Genomic DNA, 17,964 nt, shown 5'->3' with positions numbered 1-17,964 from the left:
TTCTTGTCCTACTTCTACAAAGAAGGGTTACTATTTTAACATTTTCTAAAGTAGGCCAACTAGTTGATTTTTTAGCCACCTTTCATATTTTTGGTGTATAAGATTATGGGTTCCATTCCTTCACCCTTTTGTCAGTTAGGGTCCAGTTACTACACACATGTTTCTTTATACAGAGGGGGAACCAACCGATTTCACTCTTTCACACAGAAAGAAGTTAGAAAAGTGATAACATTTTTATAGAGAAGCCAAAGTATTCAAATTTCATTCTCACTTTTCAAATTCAAATTACAAACATATATTATAAAGCAAAAAAGGGTAGCTTGCATTGAAATTTCGTTACAACTACGGAAATGTGATGTTTAAAATTTCGTGTCTGTTGCTAGTTACAGTTTAAATAGGAACTAGCATTGTTCAAAAGGTAGTGTCAGATTTTGCAAAAGCGCTAGCGGTTCCAGTGGTTGTATTAAGTACATTTTACGACTGCAACAGTTGTTTTTCGTTTTATTTTTTATTATAACCTGTTTCTTTACAGCATATTGTCCTACAGGTTTTTTGTATTTTAAATAAGTTGAATTGCAAGACTTAATGTTACTATTAACTCATCTTTATACCTATATTTAGTGTTGAAATTTCAATTACAACAGTTGTTACGGTTTTTTCAAAATCAGAATTAGTGATCACTGAAAAAGGGAACAGATATTTTACATAATTAAATTAGGTCCTGTCGCTTTAGTGCATCTTCAATAGTTGGACAACAGAGGAAATTCGTACGAAAATGTTTGACGTAATCATGAATAATCAAAGCAAAACAATGCGGACTTAGCGTCGGCGGTTCCGATCGATGGAATAGCATGTCCGGTGGTAATAGTGGTGCTCTTTATGAGGTCGTAGTCGACGTCGACAACGACGGTTTGTCTAGACTTCTGGACGCCTGGGCGGACTCTTTTTGCACGACCATCCTGTGTGTGGCACTAGGTCATGTCGAAGAATCCACCAATTAACGAACTACCTGCCATCTTCTAGCAATGCGTTTTTTGTTGTAGTGTTCATTAAAAAATATTGGTATTTATTGTTAATTATTTTCATCTTCCTGCTGACAGTGGTTATAAGCAATCTTAAAACATGATTAGGCGATCGGTGTGCCTCTAACCGACCAATCAGCTTGCCTCGGTTTGCTGTTGTTTTTTGCAAACCTGTGGAACCTCTTATGGAAGAGATGTAAAAGGGAAAAGGAGTTTGCTATACGCAGGCGTCTAATGTATTGGTTTCGTTCGCAGCGGAATTAGGAGCAATAATCACTTCACCCGTTTTTTATCCTGACTTACTTCACTCATAAATAAGCAAAAGCGATAAACTACATATAATTCTGATCAGTTAATTCGAACTACCTATTCGGTTTTAAGATACTTACTTTCAAAAATAGGAAGCAAGCAGTTGGTGTGTTCTATGTTCACAGGCAATCTAGTCTTTGATTGGATCAAGTCAAGTCGGCTTACTATCTTGTAAAGATCAGAAATTCGTATATTATGTCCTTATATACTCGTAGACAGCAACTTCACTTATTAAGCGTCACGTTGTCCTGTCAATAGCTTCTTTTCTACACATTTCGGCATGCGTCCGCCGCATTGCGCTTTCCTACATTTGTATTCTCGTCAGCAGCGGTGGCATCCCATCCTTGCCCCACTCGTCTTTTTGTCGAAGGTCGACATTTAATTGGATTTCTTTCTCTGCTCTGTCTTTCGTTCGTGAATTAACTTTATTGTCCTATTTGGTTCTATAGAACTAATTTTAAATTTCAAAATAAGTTGTAATGGTTGATTCAATGGGACATTGGCTCTTTGTATGTTGATAAATTTAGTATTATTTAACGTATCCGAAAATCCAGAAAGACTGTTTCGGTTGGCGTTGGATTTGAAAGTATTTTTGGTCGCAGTTTTGCAACCGGTGACGGTTTACCTGAGCGTATACAATTTCTAATGGTTTATATCATTGTAAAAATGAATACAGAATAATCAAAAATCTGTATTACTTTGTACTATTAAATCTACAAATCAACGTTGACTAAAATAACGGTACCTAAAATAAGGGTAGAACAATATCGTCAATATCCTGTTTAACTCGTTTTGTGGATTTGTCAGTTTGAAGGACATTTTTGTGATATGCTAGGAAGATTTACCTTTGAACTAAAACCAGGTTTATGGTAAAAGGCTGCTGAGACATTGGGCTTACGAAAACTTCAAACTCTTTCGCGAAAATAGTTGTGTACTTTATGTTGATGAAATTCACCATTAGATGAGTGTAACATAATATAACGGTCTTGCTGCAGTTCACAATTTTCGGCACCTGTATCGGAAAAATTAAGAGAAGGGTATAAATATTTACACCTTGAGAGTGTTTAAGCTAAGGTGTAAAGAGAGATTAATTAAAAGATGTTATCCAGAATCTCCTTCTCTTTGCTGTTTCACCTCCTATTGAGATTTTCAACATGCAAAACAATTAAATCTTACAGTGTCAGCAAAAAATTGTTTTGCTAAGAATTTGTTAGATTAAGATAATTATTTTATTAAGTGTTGCAGTTTTGGACAAATGATAATGTTCAGCTGTATCTACGTATTCAGTACATATTTGTTCATGTAATACGTCCTTAAAAAAATTAATAATTTGTGCTTGAACGCCATTGTAACGTCAGGGTAAAATTAATATTCTGTAATCTTGGTAAGAATTTTAAAGGTTGGAAAAGTGGAGTCGTCTGTATATTTTTCTATCATAAAATCTCTTGAATAAGTGGTACATTCATTTAATTGTAGAATATCGCGATGGTGTAAAGCCGAGTAGAATGAGTTTTTTTTAGTTTCTCTTCTTGTATAATGCCGGCTGGCATCGCCAACTGCTTCAAGATTAATTAAGGCCTCCATAAATCATTGTTCACTTTGCAAGAGAAAATTAAAAATTCTGTTGAAATTCATCCATTAAACTAAATATGTTTTTTATAAAGCCGACTTGTTTTAGTTGGTGCTGAACGTCCAATTGCGTCTTTACCATTTTGTTGAAAGTTGCTGCTTTTTGTTTTGGATTACGTTTAATCTAATATTCAGGCCACGATCTCTCTCTGGAGATAATTGCCCGTTGAACTCTTTGCCATACAGAGGGTGCTTCTCTAACGACCCCCAATTTCATACATTGCCAGCACAGTAAGCATTGCTATGCTCGTAAAAATCTTGGACTAATTGATGAAGTGCTCGCTGTTTAATTTATTAAACAGTTTATAAGATTACACCACAAGCAAGACCTCATATGTATGCGTATGTGGTTATAGCTAGGTAGTATACAAATGTTAATTTCATTAGCCTGGATTGTTGTTATCGGCTTTTCAAACGGGCCTATTTTGGCTTTTATGACCTTTTACTTTTGAAACTCATGTAACATGTAACGATTATCCAAAAACACACTGTGACAACAACACATTTGTTCATAAGCACGTCCTCTCTAATTCGGCTGCGAATTTGTAAGCTGGTCCTGGTCTTCCGCTCTGCAGATAGACTTATGCCAAACATACTCTTTCTACTCTTCTATAGCGAAAATTATGTCCAGAACTCTTCACAGAGTTTAAAAAACTTCTCAGACTTGCCGAATATTGTCCAGAACTGGTGTTTCAGTAAAACGCATTACCATTATAGCTACTTTATCAAATACTGAAACCGATAGATTGTTTCATATAAAAATCGTTAAAGAAAAAGTAGGCACATATTCCCTAACCTATGATAGCGTGACTGCTGATCGTTCGCCTTCTTATGCTGTGTACATATTATTAATTAAATTATTTGTTGTTTATTATATTTTATTGGTTTACTAGGACATTTCCGGTCTGAATAAACCCCAAAGATTTCTATTATGTTATATCACACAAGTAAACTACCCAGCAAGACTGTGATTAATCGAATCTCTTGCACCTTTTTGTGGCCAGTGTTCTCCGTGGGTGTAAATAAACGTTGCAGTAACTTTGTGACAACCTGAGTACACATAACAGGGTGTACCTGGGGCCGCCATTATACAATCATTATAATGCAGTCACAGGCGCATTTACATTCATGCATATGAAACAGTTTCAGTTACTATTGGGCCCACTGAACACTTAGTCGTTCATCGTAACTATTCAATACTTCGACACGTTGGCGAGGGAAGATCTCTCTGTAAGTGTCTCCTCTCAAAACAAACATTGACTGTGGATTCAATTAGTGCAGGATAATAATTGGGTTGTGGGGACGATTGATGGTCGTAATACTGGTCCGTCTTACACGAATGACGGTCTTTGTCGCAATTATATTCCTGAAGCCAAACTCCTAAAGTAACTTGTTATAAGAAAATTAATATTTGCTTTTATGGTGAGACTATTTTCAAAGGGCAAAATCAAGGGTAAGAAGGGGAACAACTCGACTAAAGGAATGAAATTTATATCGCGATCATCGTTTCGGGTTCGTCCTTATGGCGCACTACGGTCTCATCTTTCCTATTCATAAACACAGCTGCTTATATTAACTTAATTACGTGAACTCTACTATTACTGCTGAAATATGTACATTTATGCAACATGAACAGACGCTCTTAGTCCTGTCATTTAGACAGGATTTTTGCATTTGACTCCGCTCTTCTAACTCTTACGTTTCATTTGGTAATACTACCCTCTAAATCATGAACAATAACTGTTTAAAGGAAGTCAGTTTTCGACTTTAAAGATTATTTTTCGCTACTACACTTATATGTGGGTAGATTGTGTGTACGGTATATGTAGTATTGATTGAATGTGGTTGGAGTTTATAAGACAAATGGTCCAACATTCGTGGTTCTTTACATCCGGGAGCAGGTGGCCAAGAAGGCGGAAACATTGTTCGGATATTCATTCAATCATACACGTCGTGTAAGAGATCCAAATCTTTTAAGATATAAAATCGTACCAATTAACTTTAATAATTAACTTGTGACTAATAAAAATATCCGTTTATTCACCAATAAAAAACACACGAAAATACTTTTCTAGCTAAACTGTCTTGAGATAGTGTATGCAGCATAATAAAAATATTTGGAGATTTTTCCGATGGATTTGTTTTGCTAGTTTAATAGATTTCGGAATCCACTTCACTTCTCTTCTACTTATGTGCGGTTGATGCAAATGCATACGAAAAGTGCACATCTGTTACGACTTATTCGCGGATAATTCGCGCTTGAACTGAAAATTTTATTACGATGTGATTTGTGTATTGTGCTGTGTAAGTTCTTACCTTGTCTAGTGTTCTCGGTTGAGCGAATAGCATGCACAACAGCGCGACGCTTATTCTTCGCGTGGGCGGGGGAGATAATAAGATTTGTATGAGGGGGATGTTTCCAGTAATTATGTTTCCGGAATGATTTACAGATTCATTCCAACAGTTTTGCGTACGCACTTGCATAGAATTTTGTTCGACTAATGCCATTAAATAAATTAGTAAAAAGGGGAAGACTAAGAAATTATGTCTGGCTGTATTTGTTAGGGTTTAGCATTCATCATATAACTTACAATAAAAAGTGATAAGGGGGAACCCACCATTTTTTTGGTATTTATTCCATTTTGTGGGCCCTAGATGTATACGAGTATTTAGTAGGATGACCCATATAAGCGGGTTCATTCAATAAAGATGCATAATGCGTGCTTTTTTATCGTCTTAATAAATATATTTTGCTATCCGAAGCCGGCGAAGGAATCTTGGACGTTGGCTAGTAACAAGATTCCTCGATTCTTATTGTATGCAAGCAGCCTTTTTTATTTTCATCGTGCACCATTTGCTGAGAATGTATGTATGTACTGCAATGGGTGGTTGCGGAGGGGACGCCTTGGTATTAGTTCGTAATTTCTTCGGGCTTACAAGAGCTCAGGCGATGTCTGATCGAAAGTATTCCGCACGGTCCAATAGCGCTCTTATGCGGACTCAGCCATTGCATACAAACGACGTGTTATACGACTATGTTCGTAAAATGCAGGTTATTCGGGGGCTTGGCAATGGAAACTTTTTACATTTTACCGATTTGTTTCAAGGGTTTTACTCCAAATGATACAGGAATGGCTATGGTGTTCTATTTATGTCATATTAGAAAATTGTTGGAAGAAGTGGGTATAATTAAAAAATGGCTAGATCTACCTACCCTAAAGATTGCCATCTAGTAACATTTTCATTGAATTTCACTGTTTTATATGTAAATGTTTGAAATATTTCTACGTGAATTTTTTACTGATAGATGTTGTGTTCTCCTGCAAATTTTAAATTTTGTGAGTTTCGTGGTTTTCTCTTGAGATTATTGATATTTCCAAACACCGAAAAACTAATGTTTTGTTTCCATATTGGAATCGTTACTAACTTTTTAAAATTTAATGTGAATTTGGCTTTATCAGAGTCGCAACAATGAAGAGAGTTGGATAATGGTATATCACTGTCGAGCCCTCAAATCTGATGTCAAATTATTAAATCTTGGTGTCAGTTTTGAGTTAAACGTTTTAATTATTTTGCTTGTCGTTTTCTTCAGTTCTTATTAGCTCAAGGTTTGCGGTGATAAGTATCTGCACGTCAAAACTAAGTATGGCAAATATAAGAAAAAAAGTTCATGAATTTAATTGCTGAATGTCAGATTACGTCATGTCCAATGTTAGGTGTATCCAGTATCCACACATAAGTACCATTGGCGAACAAAAATGTAGGTCATCCAAAATTTGTTCCTTGTGCATTAAACTTTTGAATGGTCATTGAAGAACAAAATTGTTAGGAATCTAATTATAGCCTTTGAAACTATACTACGAGATGCTAAATCAGTTTTGTTATTTATAAAATCTTTATAACTTTATTTGTAAAAAGTCAAAGTTACCCCATTTAAAGTTGTTATTTTTTGACTTTAACAATTTAAACAAATATAGCAGAGTCACTTGTTTTTTATTACGATGTTATAACATTTTTTATAAGCGGATTCTTCCTATACAAATACGTTCCATTCCGGATATTCTTTTTCGCGTTTTCTTACCGAATTCGTTTCACATAATGACATACAGCTATACCGCTCTTCTGTCCCTTTAACTTAACTATTTGTTATTCAGCGCTGCTTTGGCCTCTACTTATCATTTTGTTCGTCCCACGCGTTTATTACTTCGTTTATCAGTTCCTTGTTAACAGCCATTCCAGCGGCTTTCAAAGACCCTCTTTTCGTATATAATTTGCTCTTTTTATGCATCCTAATATTTATATGTTATCCAGTAGCGGTTCATGAACCTTTAAAGAGGTAGACGATCGGACTGAACTATATTAAAATTTCCAAAAATTGTTAATGCAATTCCGAATGTATTTGTTTTAGTTTTGCGTAATTGTTGTCACTTTCGTCGTCAAGGCTTGAGCTGGCATGTGTGTACACAAAATCTCATTTCGATCCGTGCTAATTTCATTTTCAGTCGATTTAACTGATGGCTTCTCTTCGTGCGTTTTTATTATGTTCAGCCGACGACGTCGGGATGATATTGAATCAGAGATATTCGTATTTCCACAATTTTTACAAATCCAAGTATACGCACAAATTAACTCAACAAATTGAATTAACTTTTTCCAGACTTTTTTAATCTGGTGCTCCCTCAAGTGAAAATAATGCAACAACTTAAACTGTAATCATATTGTAGGACCATGAGTCTAAGCATTAAGGATCTATACAAACCATAGGTTCATGAAATTTTCACAACGCTCTTAGGCACGTTTTAATTATATACAAGAAAACGATAAATTAGTATAACATAAACTGTACTTGCCCAGAAATTGATGAAGTAAGGAAAGCACTTTTACTATTCTTTATAACACTGCAAGGGTTATGTTATGAAATTTGATTTTGCAACTGTAAAGCGCTACAGTGGTGTGGCAGCTGTAACTGGAAGCCGACTGAACTAGTACATGAAATCGATTTTGAATGTTTTTAGTATTCCATTCGCGATTTTGGAACAGGAATAAACAATGTCCAATTAACACCGCATCAGTACACGTGGAACGTGTACCCTTTTTTCGTTTGGCCAACCATGTATTCTACAGTTTTGCAATTATTCCCATTATACAGCAACCGGCTTGGCCGACCATTCTGCACATGTATAATACGTGAGTGGCATATAAATAGACTGGTGTTAATAGCGTATACTCGATATTACACCGTGCAAGCTGCGTTGTTTTCAACAGATTTGGACGCACCGACGAACTATGGTGATCGGCATTTGCGTTTGCATTTTATACGCATTTTGTTTAGAATTATGTGATCGCTGTGATCAGTTCTCAAAAGGACACGAACAGTTGCTTTGCGTTTTATTTTTCGATTTAACGTTTTTGCATTCGCACAAAAGTAGCTTTCAGGAAACGTGTTTAAATGTGCGCTCGTTGATATTTCAAGTCGTCTCTTTGAAGTTAAAAAAATTAAATATAATTTTAAAAGCCCTTTTGGTTATCTATCGATACTTCATTGGATATGTTACGAGTTGTAGTGGTTGAACAAGGGCATCATTTATGATGGATTACGAATTATTATTATTTGTAGAGGAAAGTGGGGAATACCGCTCACAAGGTAAAACCGCGGATCAGCGCTCGATAATTATACCTACCATTATTTTAAATTTCATATGGTCCTACTAGTCAATACCGAAATAAACATGCTTTATTTAGAAAGTCTTGCGGGTACGAAACTAGGCAAAGAGCTAACAAGCCCTACACAAAGGATTTATTTTAGTTGTAGCAACATAAAGTTCCTAAATTAAAAATTCATAAAGTCATCAGTCATTACAATAGACAGTTATACATAATCTGCCAGACTAACACGAGCATTAGGGCAAGAGAAGTGGACTCATTATGCACTTCACTTGAGTTCACATTTGGCGGTCGAGCACGTTTTACGAGCTATATCACACTATCATCAGTCATATGTAATTATTTTTAAAAACATTTAAAAAGTTACAAGGAACGAGTTGTAAAACCATTAAAAAACCCAAATGAGGACCTCATTTGTTAAAATAATAAATCCATCGCGACATAAACATATCCATAGTGAGAGAAAAGGATTTATTTTTTAATCTGTTACTGTACCTTTATCGTAAGTAATTATTGTTTTCGCTATCGAGGAAGTTGAAGAGCCAACGACACTAGCACTACAAGCAAGCAGTGTGGGTATAGTTAAATTGGCGGCGGTAATGAGGCTGGCATCTTTATCACCGAACGCAAATTTAAAATACGTTAGATAGCCATTCGGAATTACTGACATAGCTGTTAGGCTTTGGATTGCTACTTACGAGCCATAAAGTGACATGGAGTTCAAGTATCCAAGTACCCCATCTGACCCGGAATAGTGTCCCGTCAGTAATCTGCCAATGGCATTTAATGGGGCAAGAAATGTCATTTTGTAAATACTTTTTACGGTGAATTTGAAACATCCTTGTTACATTGCACGGATTTTCGGCTTGCATAAACAACATATCTCAGCGCTCAAACACTAATTATGCACTTTTTCACGATGAGAATGTTGATAAATCTTTTGTGCCGCTTCGCGTACTTCAGTAAAGATCAGTTTATGATTTTATCGTTTTTGTCTTCGGCATTCGGAGCAAAATCCAAATACCTTTGTCACTTGTTACGTGAAGTGTGACGTTATGAATCTTTTTTCGAATAGGTGTACATCTTTGCACCTACTATTCGGAAATTTTATTTCCGACTAACCCCTTGATTCGAATGATGTTCACATTATGATTGTGAACATTTTTTGTTACATAAAAGATTTGAACAGCGGTGTATATTTAAATTAAAAAGCATACAATTATTTAGCTTAATTTTTATTACAAACTATCCTGGTTGTAAAGATATACGGGACGCGGTTGCATTTTCAGCGTCCATCGCCCTATTGATCAGTGTTGTTCTGGAATCATTAGTTACACCGGTTGCAGTTTCGACATTAAATCTAGTCCATCTAAAATTTACTTATTGAATTCTTATCAGGATGACATTATTTTTATAACCCTGTATGTAAAAAAGAAGGTTTCCGTCTTAGGGAAATCCATGCCAAGACAAATAAAATAAATAAATCAAAACGGAAAAATTGATTTAAAGTGTTTTCTAGAAATTTTTGACAAATTGTTTAGTAAAGTATATGTTAGTAGTGTCATAAGTCATTTTTAGACAACCTGTAATTCTGTGAACTTTGACACCGTACCTTTTTTAAGCGATAAGGTGCGTAGAGCTGCACGTGTCGGTTTTATACCGGACCCTTAGTAGAATTAAGGCCACGCGTATGGGGTTATCTTTTTTACATGTAATGGTAGTCCCGTTTGGGGATGGCACATTTATAGGTCCTATTGTTGTGACGGAACATTACACCTGTAATAGTAGGGTCAAGAGCTTGAAGTTGTACACTTTATTCGTGTGGGATAATAGAAGTTCGGCTAATGTAAAGTGATATTATAAAAAAAGATTTGAAATGAAACCAGATTTGTATCAAAATGTAATATTTATCACCACGTGGTATTGCTCGTAATTACTATTTATTCTCAAATCACCCACATGTGTTCTGTTGAAATATCTAATAGCATCCTACAATGTTTAAATTACCTCTTGGCACAAAATCAAGATGCGATAAAAATACACACCGATCTGTTAGATTTTTAGAATATTGCACTGTTTTTGTGTGTGTGTTTTTTTTACTAGAATTACTAGTATTGACTAACACTTCCTAACTTGTTTGCGTGAAACTATAACACGAACTTGTTTAATCCTCATGTTAAGTGCTTTACTTAAAGAGTAAAAATACCAATCGGTTGACGTTTTCAAAATTTTTGGTATTGGATTGTTCGTAACCACCTACATACGTGTTTCCAGAAATAATTAGGCACTGACAGACCGCTTCATAAATGAACGTCTTTTTTGGAAACAGGCTGTGACTAACATATACCTACTTGTAACATCCTATTTATACTTGATTTGTATTTTGGTACTCACCAAGCTTGCTTCTGATGGGTTAACCATTTTTTTCTTATTTATTTGTTAATATGGTTAACTTGGAGACTTTGCGTGACTCTCCACCTCACGCAAACAATATTCCAGTTTCGTGCCCACAAAGCACACCCAAATATTGACGGAATGACCTGACCTATTTTTAACACTTTGCGCACTGTATGTGTTTCTGTTAAGTAAGAACAAAAGATAACTAATTAGTCATTCAAAAAGTTCAATAACTAACGAAACAATAGAAAAATTAGTTTAACACCTGAAGTTTTGAGATGTGTGGGGTACATTGCTCTGTAATTTTTTTTAGGTTTTCTCAACTTTTTTCTGACATACAAGTCAACGTGTTTTTAAATCAATGCTTATAGGTGAGAAATGATGGGTATCCTGATCTGTGTTTTGGGTTAGATCAGTATTTTAGTCCTTATTTTCACCAACATTTCTAAGAACAAACACGGTACAGTAGTCAGTCATAATTTATGTTTTAATATGCGCTGTACCCTGATGACTTTTATTACTTGAGGATTTTACCAAAGAATTTGACACACTTTTGAATTTCGGCGTAAATACAGCTTGGCGCGATTTCAAAAGATTACAACCCTTTTTAAAAATGCTTTCCTCTAAATTGCACGTCGTATTTCTTAGTAATTGTTTTACTTGCTGCTTTTTTAAAGCATTGAACTGTGGAAGAGGAGGATTTTAGAAAATTGACAGGAAAACGAAAGTTTATTGAAGTTATTTTCAACCTTTGGTAACAATCAAAGCATACAACAAATCAGAAACATTTTTGCGTTAATAAAGCGATAAAAAATGCGGAATAAATTCGGGAAATATAATAATTTAAGGCTCCTTGGGGATGGTATTAAACGATAAAAGCAATTTGTATCAAAACTGTTCAAGGTGTTCCTTCTATGTCATGACACACTGCTGTCAAAAGAGAGAGACAATTTGGTAAAAAGGTTAATTTTGACTTTATTATGAGGGAGTTAGGCAGCACAAAAACACCCATTATGAAGTTATAACGGTAAAATACAAATTATGTTCGTGAAAGATTATTATTAACAGTATTACTGTAATTACTTGGTGCACTTTAAAAATATTTGCATTTTTTGTGTTGTGGTGCTAATGAAACATCATTGAAATTATGTAAAGTATTGACTTAGTTAATTGTGTCGAAGTCTGATTACGTTGATCTTGTTATTCGGGTTACTTTGTGAGGCTTTTATATAAAATCAAATACTTAAATGATCAATGGTCTAAACTTTTGAAAAATTAGAATAAATTGTAGATTTTTCATCTAACAGAAGATGGCGAGCTCAGTAACAGTCACCAGGTGAAACGAAATTTCATTGATTAAACGGTGGCAAGTTCTAACTTCGTGTGCCTTTCTCTGTTCTAACTTGGCAATATGGAAGCAACATTGATTAAACAATACTTTAAAATCGATTCGGCTTAGTTACTTTAAAGATTAAAGCACTTTGCATCGTCTAAAGCAAAAGACAGACTTAGTGACAGGCAATACCTGATTTAAGAAGCAAACATGCAAAATCTCTGTTATATTAAACTTTTTTGTTGACCAATCTTTTTTTGAGTGCTTATAAATATTTAAAAAGCTTGTGTCGTTCACTTCGGAAGTCATGAGGTCGACGTTGTTGCAGCGATGTCAGTTTCATCCTTCGTCTCGACGGGGACCAAATTGCTATCAAACCCGCTATATGACAGTCGTATAAAGCGAGTGGCAGAAGGCGAAGCGACGAATCGACCATCATTTAAACATGTATGAATTGCTGAACGACAGGAGCCGACAGCCGCCATTTTGGACGATGCAAATCTATGCTAATGAGGCTCGTAGTTTGATTGCCATGCCATTCAGGAGCACGTTGTTGATGTGGGAGAAAATAAATTATAATGTCTACCTAATTTTATTGCGCAATTTTTAATTAATATAAGCTTCATCTATTTAGTTGTGTGTACTTTACGCTCTTTTGTAAAATTTTATCATATGTAAGTTACTCCTCAGCTACTGTCTGATTATCAGCTAACCTGACTTGACCTGACCTGACCTGGCTTGACTGATTATCAGCTATGACGCATTTTCGATGGCATTAAGAAAAAAATTGGCGTTACGTTACAAAATATGATTGTAATGCTTGTAAGATTGATGCTGGTGTGATGTGGTTACTTTAAATTTGTTAAAGACCATTTTATCTCCGGTGCCATATAATGTGCTGCTAGACAATTTATGTAGGCTTAAAGTTCGAGCAGCGATCAATGGAAAATGTGGATTGTAAAATTTTTCGCCAATAAATCACTGCGCGCTATGTTACAAAGGTTTCGGATCGGTGATCTTCCTTCCCCACGAGAAGTCGGGACGTGCCCCTGGTGCGAACTGATTCTAGGGTACCGAGAAAGTGTATAATTGCTCGATTAATCATCTACTGTAATAACCTGAGATCTCGACACGTTCGAGTCCAAAATTACGACACCGCTATGTTATAATTAGGGACAAGTAGCACCTCAGTAAAAGCCCAGGACGCAGCCATTGCCACTTTTCCATCAAGCGCACCACCGCACCGTCCGGAATATCTCACTGAACTCTGTAATGCTCCCTCCGAAGTTTTATGTTCACCATAAAAAACTTAAATTTAAGAGGGAATTTCTGAGCAGCAATATTTTACTCTCTTACTTCGAACTTCCCGGTCGAAGCTATCGGAATTTATTTCTTATTTCTTGTTTAATCAGTTTTCTAGTTTGTATTTAACTAAAATTAATTTTTTCTTTTGAAACAAGATATAGCGGTATATTTGATAAGTTTTGTAAATCATTTACCGAGGTGTAGGTACATTGGCACCTGCGATGCTTTGTATATTTTTCGTTACTCCGCATACACTTTATGGTTCGTCGCTTGGTGACGCGCAATTGCTGCACGGGTGAGGCCTATCCATATTTTATACCTCGAACTTCCCGTATTTCTGCGTTCCCTCATCGTCTACAATACAATCTTTTCTATTATTCATTTTTTCTCGGCGTGTTGAACTTTATCTGGGCGGCAAAATTCTTTTTTTCTTACATTTCCGTGAACATTGTTGTTTATCGCCAGACACGCCAATTCTGCTTGTACTCTTCTTATCTGTCGTTCGCTATATTCAGTATTTTCTAAAGTTTACAATTTTTCTTTAAAAATATTATTCACCTATCGGAAAAATTATACAATTCTAAAAACGGCAATACATCGTGGTCTGTGTAAGACAACGCCCCTGACAGACTAAATGCAACACAAAATACAAACCCATTTACGTGTATTTTGGGTTGCACCTCGAGAGTGTTTCACTCGCTCGGCTGTCGCCTCGATTTTACAATTTCATTTATTTACTTCGTATAAGTCTTACGATGTTAATAACTTACTAGTATTTTTAAATTTAGGTATTTATTTTATTAACTCATATTTTTTCTTTCAGGTGAGTGGAGTTAAACGCTACACCTACTGAAGTGGGGCTTTTTTGTAAGTACGAGTATATAATTAAATACATTGTGTGGTTTCGCTAACCCCTAGTCTGTTTGTACACCTATATTTTTTAAAGAGGTAAATTTAATTTTTCTAAAACATTAGACAAAGAATTTGAATCATTTGCCACCCCTAATTATCTGATTGTTTCTGTATCTTGGAACTTGAAAAAGTTACATTACTGCAAAAGGTCTTTTTGTAGAAATATTTGTATTGGAGGTTCGTAGGCAGTTGAAGTGGAGATACGATTTATCATTATGACACGACATATCAGGCATACATAAAAAATATAGCTTGTGGTGTATTTTACGTAAGTTGCCTACAGTGCGACTTTTCTTAATGTTCTGATGCCTTCCACAGATTTTGCAACTTTCAAATATGTATGCGTTACTGAATTCGGTATAGCCCTGCGAACTGCGACGTTAGAGCGTTGAATTTTAAAGTGTTTCTGTATGTTTCTGTTTTGTAAACTGGATATGGAATAATAAAGATGTCAAACTTATAAATCACATTTTCCCTTATAAACTTAAATCTTGTAGAAACACATCAGCCGGGAAAAACTTCATAAATTTTAAATTACCTTAAAAAGAAAAACACAAAGGGTGAGCTTTTTCTTTCTTCGTCTCTCATTCACTTTTCACTGACTAGATTTCCAAACAAAGAGTGGCTTGCGGCGGAAACATAATCCTGTTATTATAATACACTTCACCGTTTCTCCTCCGAGGACAATCAGTCCGACACCTTTTTGTTTAAAGTTTCTTGCGGCTCCAAAAGCTTCTTGTTATTGTTTGATTTGTTTTGGATTTCGTTTATTAAATTTACAGAGCCGTATGTTGACACGTACCTACTTATATTCGGATTTTAGGAGAGCATACCAACTAGTATAACACCATAATTATTATTTAATACAAATGTATGAAGTTTCGAAATTAAGTAATTAGACATTTAGCTTATGACGATACTTATCCAAAATTTTTGGCTAAAATTAAAAAAGATTGATATTTTTTATTTAATATCATGTTTGGTAACTTAGGTACATATTATGGTGCGAAATTATTTTTAATTACTGAGCGCTGAAATTATGTAAATAATGATTAAAGATTTTGGTATCTACAAAGTTTTTCGTCAAGATAATAAATTGAAGAAAATCATGGAAATACATTTCAACTATGTTACGAAATACGTAGAATAAAGATCACTGTTTATTTGTTCTAAATTTTGAGATGACCGAAAACATCTTTTGGTATTTGTAGGTAATATTGTTTGTGTCTTTCGTGTCCTAATCTTATGTGGGAGGATAGGAGCACATGGGATGGACTTTCTTTTGATAAAAACGTCATTTGTATTGAAAAATGGGACTTACTTTTGACTACCGAGAATATCATTTGGCAGTTAAATTTTGTTTTGAACATAGTGACCTAGCTTTCTTTTAAATACATAAGTCGGAAAATTCTTCGTAAAATAATGCGGAGGTGCTTTTATTAATGACACTGGTGTGTTGTTGCATACATTTAATTCACTTAAGTTTGCTTGGCTGTGCTTCCTTGCGTGAGTACGTGAATAATGTACTACAAGCCCACTTGTACCTTAAATGACCATGTTCATTTTTCAATTTTGGTAATTACTGCTGTGTAGAGTAGAAGCTAAAGGAATTGCCATGTTATAAATAATTGCCTTCGCCAAGTGAATATTTATTATGGATAGCAAATTCGACAAGGATTTTTCTATTTTCTAAATAACGTAATGTGAATGTGAACTTCTATTTTTTGTAGCTCTTCATTTCTGTTTGATGCGGGCGTATAATGTCAACGAGAAGTTTTAAACGCCACGTATTACAAGTAATACGAGTACGTTTCGCCATGTGCCGCAAAACTCATCACAACTTTGCCCACTTTCGTAGTTTTCGTCTTTTCCTACTCTTTTCGCTGCTCTTTTCATATCTCTCGTTATGAGAAAGTCGATTCGTTCCCTGGTGGTCTCGGACTTCAACCTGGCTGGCTCGATCTTTTCTTGATTACCGAGAGTCTCGACATTGCCACATGTCGCAACAAAAGTTCTCCTATAAAGTCGAAACACAATCACGGAACCAATAAAGCATTTTGATGTTTGATAAATCAATCGAGATACGTGGGTAGAGAAGTGGAAGAGTGCCGCATGGCCTCTTATTGAATAATAAAACTGAGATTACAGGCTTTGTTATAATCGTTCTAATCGCCTAAGTTTTTTTTTAACAATGCACGTGTATATGCAGGTGAACAATATTTCTATCACTCCCGAACCAAATATGTTTTTAGTAAAATCGATAGGATCTCTTTGTTAAAGGATTTCGGTTTCCTATGAAGAACTTTACTGCAGTCACGCAAAGAATAGAATCTATATTGCACCATGTTTATATCGCAAAGAATATTTTCTCCTAAAACCTACTGGATAGAGGATACTATAAAGTTATTTTGTCGGATTCGGGAAAGGAAATTTATGCACGCACCTAAATATCACGGGTAAGCCTGCTATCTTCTCAAAGCCACGTTTCTGCCTCTTATCTGTCACCCTTAGTTGCATTTCATTTGCCTTTACAGGTAACGAGGGTTGCGTTATGTAATTACAATTCTAAAGATCTAACATGGAAACTTATTACTTTTTTTCCACTTTACGTGCAATTATTTAACTTGAGATAAAAAGATTACGATAGGTAAATAAATTGATCATTGCCCCGCTTTACGTGGTTACTGAAAAACTTCAATCGAAGGAAGCGGAACTCACATTCATGTCACAGTATCACATTTTGAAATGTCACGTTGAAATTTAGTTGGAATTAAAGTTTAAATTAAATTCGGTCTTTTTTCCACTGTAACATGTGAAAATGCGAAATAGAACTGAATGTCAAACATCCACAATAATTTAATTAAGCTGAATTTGGCCACACAAACGCTTGAAATCACAGTGTAATTTTGGTTGTAACATGATTAAGTAACCATTCCTTGAATATTCAAGTAATACACCGTAACATTGTTAAAAAAATTCCATTATTTAACGAGCATATAATGCAGTTATAATTTCCAACAATGAAGTTTTTGGTTAAAGGATTATGCTCTAAAAATGACTTCTTATTCAATACCACTACGTGTGTCGGTTTCAAAGTAGAGGCTTTTTGATTAAAATATTTAAGTTACGTTTCCAGCTGATTACGAATATTTCTCAACTGGAGCGAAAAGGTCAAAATTTTTTGCTGGAAGTCTAAATGATGAAATAGAAAGTTTTATAGAAAAGACATGATATGTTTCTGCAAATTTGCTTTAAAATTTAATACTATAGCTCTTACTTTATAATAACATAACTCGTAATAAGAACTCTGAATATGGCGAGTAATTTTTGACAATGTTACGTGTTTCGGTGTAATTTCTAATTTATTCCGATTTTTTCTCATCTTCTATTTTC

At 35.0% G+C, this 17,964-nt stretch overlaps 1 protein-coding gene and 1 long non-coding RNA gene across 23 annotated transcripts in view; one reads left to right on the top strand and one right to left on the bottom strand.

Annotated features, from left to right (window-relative positions):
* mbl (muscleblind) overlaps nt 1–17,964 on the top strand; it is an 80,652-nt gene that overhangs the window by 36,769 nt on the left and 25,919 nt on the right. Inside the window, exon 3 of one of the 22 annotated variants that reach the window (XM_064357067.1) lies at nt 14,483–14,527. The exons of the other annotated variants lie outside the window; for them this stretch is intronic. Coding sequence (XP_064213137.1) covers nt 14,483–14,512 — 30 coding nt within the window. The 3' untranslated portion in view covers nt 14,513–14,527. Of the gene's footprint in view, nt 1–14,482; nt 14,528–17,964 lie in introns of those variants that run through there. 22 annotated transcript variants of the gene reach the window in all.
* Nucleotides 9,803–10,210, bottom strand: LOC135266399 (uncharacterized). Its single transcript, XR_010334438.1, has 2 exons — nt 10,043–10,210; nt 9,803–9,993 (listed from the first exon to the last, which is right to left on the bottom strand). It is a non-coding gene; the product is annotated as an uncharacterized LOC135266399 (long non-coding RNA).

This window comes from Tribolium castaneum, chromosome 5 (genome assembly GCF_031307605.1).
Source record: "Tribolium castaneum strain GA2 chromosome 5, icTriCast1.1, whole genome shotgun sequence".
Lineage (NCBI taxonomy): Eukaryota > Metazoa > Arthropoda > Insecta > Coleoptera > Tenebrionidae > Tribolium > Tribolium castaneum.
The sequence above is the reverse complement of the archived record's forward strand: the minus strand, read 5'-3'. Positions and strand labels throughout refer to the sequence as shown.